This window comes from Octopus bimaculoides, chromosome 2 (assembly GCF_001194135.2).
Source record: "Octopus bimaculoides isolate UCB-OBI-ISO-001 chromosome 2, ASM119413v2, whole genome shotgun sequence".
Classification (NCBI taxonomy): domain Eukaryota; kingdom Metazoa; phylum Mollusca; class Cephalopoda; order Octopoda; family Octopodidae; genus Octopus; species Octopus bimaculoides.
The window spans coordinates 99,541,635-99,545,349 of NC_068982.1; the positions used below are offsets into that span (position 1 = coordinate 99,541,635).

The 3,715-nt window shown below is 33.0% G+C and overlaps 1 protein-coding gene across 4 annotated transcripts in view; it reads left to right on the top strand.

The window, feature by feature from the left end:
• The window catches only part of LOC106868179 (cardioacceleratory peptide receptor), a 68,301-nt gene that overhangs the window by 36,193 nt on the left and 28,393 nt on the right, over nucleotides 1-3,715 (top strand). For all 4 annotated transcript variants that reach the window (XR_008267190.1, XR_008267189.1, XR_008267191.1 and 1 more), the window contains exon 9: nucleotides 661-789. Coding sequence is in view for 1 of the 4 variants with exons in the window: in XM_052978516.1 (XP_052834476.1) it covers nucleotides 661-789 (129 nt within the window). In the remaining 3 variants the exon portion in view is untranslated. The remainder of the gene's footprint in view (nucleotides 1-660; nucleotides 790-3,715) is intronic.

Here is a 3,715-nt window from a genome sequence, read left to right on the forward strand (position 1 = left end):
TATATATATATATATATATGTATATATAAGTGTGTGTGTGTGTACAATGGGTTCCTTTCAGTTTATGTCCAACAAATCCACTCACAACGCTTTCGTTGGTCCGGGGCTATAGTAGAAGACACTTGCCCATAGTACCACGTAGTGGGATCGAGTCCGAAACCAAGTGGTCTGGAAGCAAACTTCTTACCACAGAGCCATAATATATTGTTCTTTATTTTCGTCAATTCTTTGAGAGCAAACATCAGACAACAAAATTAAACTTTGCTCGATGAATCCAAAGCTACTCTAAGTCGACTTTGCTTTCATCCTTCTGGGGTTGATGAGTACAAATCAAGAACTACGTTCGATTTAATCGATAAAATGCCCTTAAAAATGCTGTTTGTCTAGTGACCGTGTTGTTAAATTTAAGTTATTTATAAGAAAACACTAAGACTACATACGGTAAAAATTTAGTTTAACCTTCTATTATTTAAATTATGTCCCTGTCTCGAGTTGCATATTAGAAATGGTGGTGCAAAAATCCGTTTAAGGAAATCATGACTGTATCTAAACCGGGCTTTATAATATACTCTGACAGAGGAACCCCAACTTTACTATGTTTGCTTTCACAATGCAGTCGCTTGATTTTTATGTGTGAAATATGGTCGTTACATTTTCCAGGTAAGAGAGAAGAAAGTATCACTTCCAACAGCGGACATCGTTTTGAATATGACACTCATTACAGTAGAAAGACTCACATCCCACAAGCTAGAATCAGGACAATCAAAATGACATTTCTCATTGTTTTAGGTGAGTTTGCATGTGATTTCGACTGTGATTGTATTAAATTCAGTCAATATTGCTAATCTAATCTGCCAGTAGGGCTCTTTATTTATATAAGAGAAGTACAGAAATGAGATTCTAGTGCTATACTTCCTATCATCCTTTTTACTCTTTTACTGGTTCTGACGGTACTTGCAGAAGACAAAAGTCGGCAAACAATATTCGTTTTGGAAAAACATTAAACTTCATCAATAGTCTATGCCAGTAAACTGTAGCAATAACGCCTTCAGTAAATTTTATATTAATTCCCTTCAGTTTGGAGATAATTTTAAAATTTACAACTTGAATTGTTAAAAGCTGGGAGAAGTTTTTCAAGAACGTCTTAAACAAGAAGAGCAAACACAAGTCAGACTAAAACTGACTGAGAGACATAAAGAATTGGAATGCATAAATAAATAAATTGTCACACCTAATATTGTTTATATTCACTTTAACGCTTTATGCACCTCGGTCACCTTAGGTCTGATAAGGGCAAGTAAAATATGTTTGACTGACATTGTGAAGTCTGTTTGGAGCTGTCTTTGTTCTACCTAACATTGGACTCACTCCTATTGCATACCTTCATTTAATTTTAATTTATTTAAATTTCAGAATTGTCTCTCTTCCCTTTCTTAACTAGAATTTACCAGTAATATGTTAGAATGCCTCTACAGTTTCATCGTACATTTTTAATTTGTCTTGTCAGATTCTGTTCCTGTGTTGACTCAGATTTCAGGTCGCTTTTTTTGTAACCACATCCATCTTTTATCTGGATCTATGTTCTTCGGTATCTCTCAAAAGAACTGACAGTGCATCGTTTTATCCTTCCAGTTGCTTCCTCTCTTCGTCTCTGTCTTGATTCTTCTTCTTCTTCTTCTTCTTCTTCTTATTATTATTATTATTATTATTATTAATATTATTAATATTATTATTATTATTATTATTAGCAGTAGTAGTAGTAGTAGTAGTAGTAGCAGCATCAGTAGTAGTAGTAGTAGTAGTAGTAGTGCTGTTTCATCGAAGTATGTTTTGGATGCTCTTACGTTACATTTCTACAAAAAAAGCGTTTATCAATCCTAGTCAGATCAGTTAGAAAAAAATATGATTATTTTGAAAATACCATAGAATTCTTAATGTCAGAAGAAGAAATTGCAAGTGAGAAGTGTCAGTTCTCTCAATAAAAATATTTGTTTCACAGAGAAAAGAAACGACAAAACGAATGAACAGAATTATGTGGAGACAGAAGTCGAGTAAATTTTGTAAAACCAAAAAACTGTGAACAGGCATTGACAATAGGCCTGAATAAGTACGAAGTTAAGTACCAAAGAAAGGGTATTGTACAGGGAATTTTCCAGAGTCGGATTTACCACAAAGAAATGGCATATCTACACCAGAACCCTTTTAAAAGAGTTGAAAATTTGCATTTTCTCCTTTTACCCAGCTTATAAATCGATAATTTGCTTATATTGTTTATTGCTGTCTAGTATTACATGTTATATTCAATGTAATTGTGAGGTCTAACTTGATGGATAAACTAGAAGAAAACAGAGTTTTGAAATTATTATCTCATGTTCGGCGCTTAAGACTTAATGGTCTAGTGGTACTTTTGTTAGCCCGTGCTTAGAGCAGAGCATCAGATGACCTTAATGTAGTCTTAATTGATAGCATAAATATTGATTCAAACAAATATCGATATGTTTACAAATGTGTTCTCAGCGAAGAAGAAGAAGAAGAAGAAGAAGAAGAAGAAGAAGAAGAATTTTATAATTTCCTGATATTTAAAAAAAATATTAGTCCACAAAATCTCTGCTGATCCTTCAGGGCAGCCTCATAACATTATCGAAAGCCGCAAGGCAAAGTTTATACTTTCCCTTCAGAACGACAAAATACTTCAGCGCTCTTCAGTTGCTGATTATGTATGACTTAAAATGAAATACTTACAAATATATTCATGACGGTTCTGCTGCTACTCGAAGAAATGCTCTAAACCAGTGATTCCCAACCTGTGGTCCGCGGATTCCTGGTAGTCCGCAAAGGTAGTACAGAGGGTCCGTGAACTAAATTGAAAAATTCATATATATATATATATATATATATATATATATAGTTTTAGGGAAAAGAATCAGATGAAAATCCACTGTCACATATAGAAAAATTAATAAGTAAAAGCACAATAAATAAGTATAATATAATACAAAATAATATCATAAGATATTCATAGTTTAACATTAACTCTATTCACAGCTCAACATTAACTCATTCATAACTGAATCGCTTTACTTCACTTCTTCTGCTGACATTCTCAATCCCAAGCATTCGCAACAGTTATTGTTGCGAATATCATTATATATGACTTTACAAAACCCTATGTGCAATCAGTGCTTGAAATGGAAAATAGTAATTTCATATAATGTGAGGTTTTACACACTTTCCCAGTCAACTGAAGAGAAACTGATTTCCAGTGAGTGGTTCTTCTATATAAACGAGAGCCGGATTCGAATTTCGGTTGCAGCAACAACTACACCACTTTGCCTAGGTCATTAACCTTTTGAAAAAGAATTGTACACACTTCAGAATCTTAGCTAATCATATTTATATATTTATTTTTGTTATAAATCGATACTTTTAACACAATATACGGATTCTTAACAAAATTATTATTATTGCATTTTCTCGTCGGCTCTTAGAAATTCTATTAAACGCAAAAGAAATGCTCTGGGCAAAAGACAGAATTAATGAGAATGCGTTAAAAGAGAAACAGCAACTATTTTAATATCAGATTTCAAATAAAATTACTTTGTGTTGATGTCTTAATGACACTGTTACAATTACTAGGAACAGTAAAGATGAATGGGGAAGAGCAGATATACATACATATATATATATACATACACACACACACACACACACACAC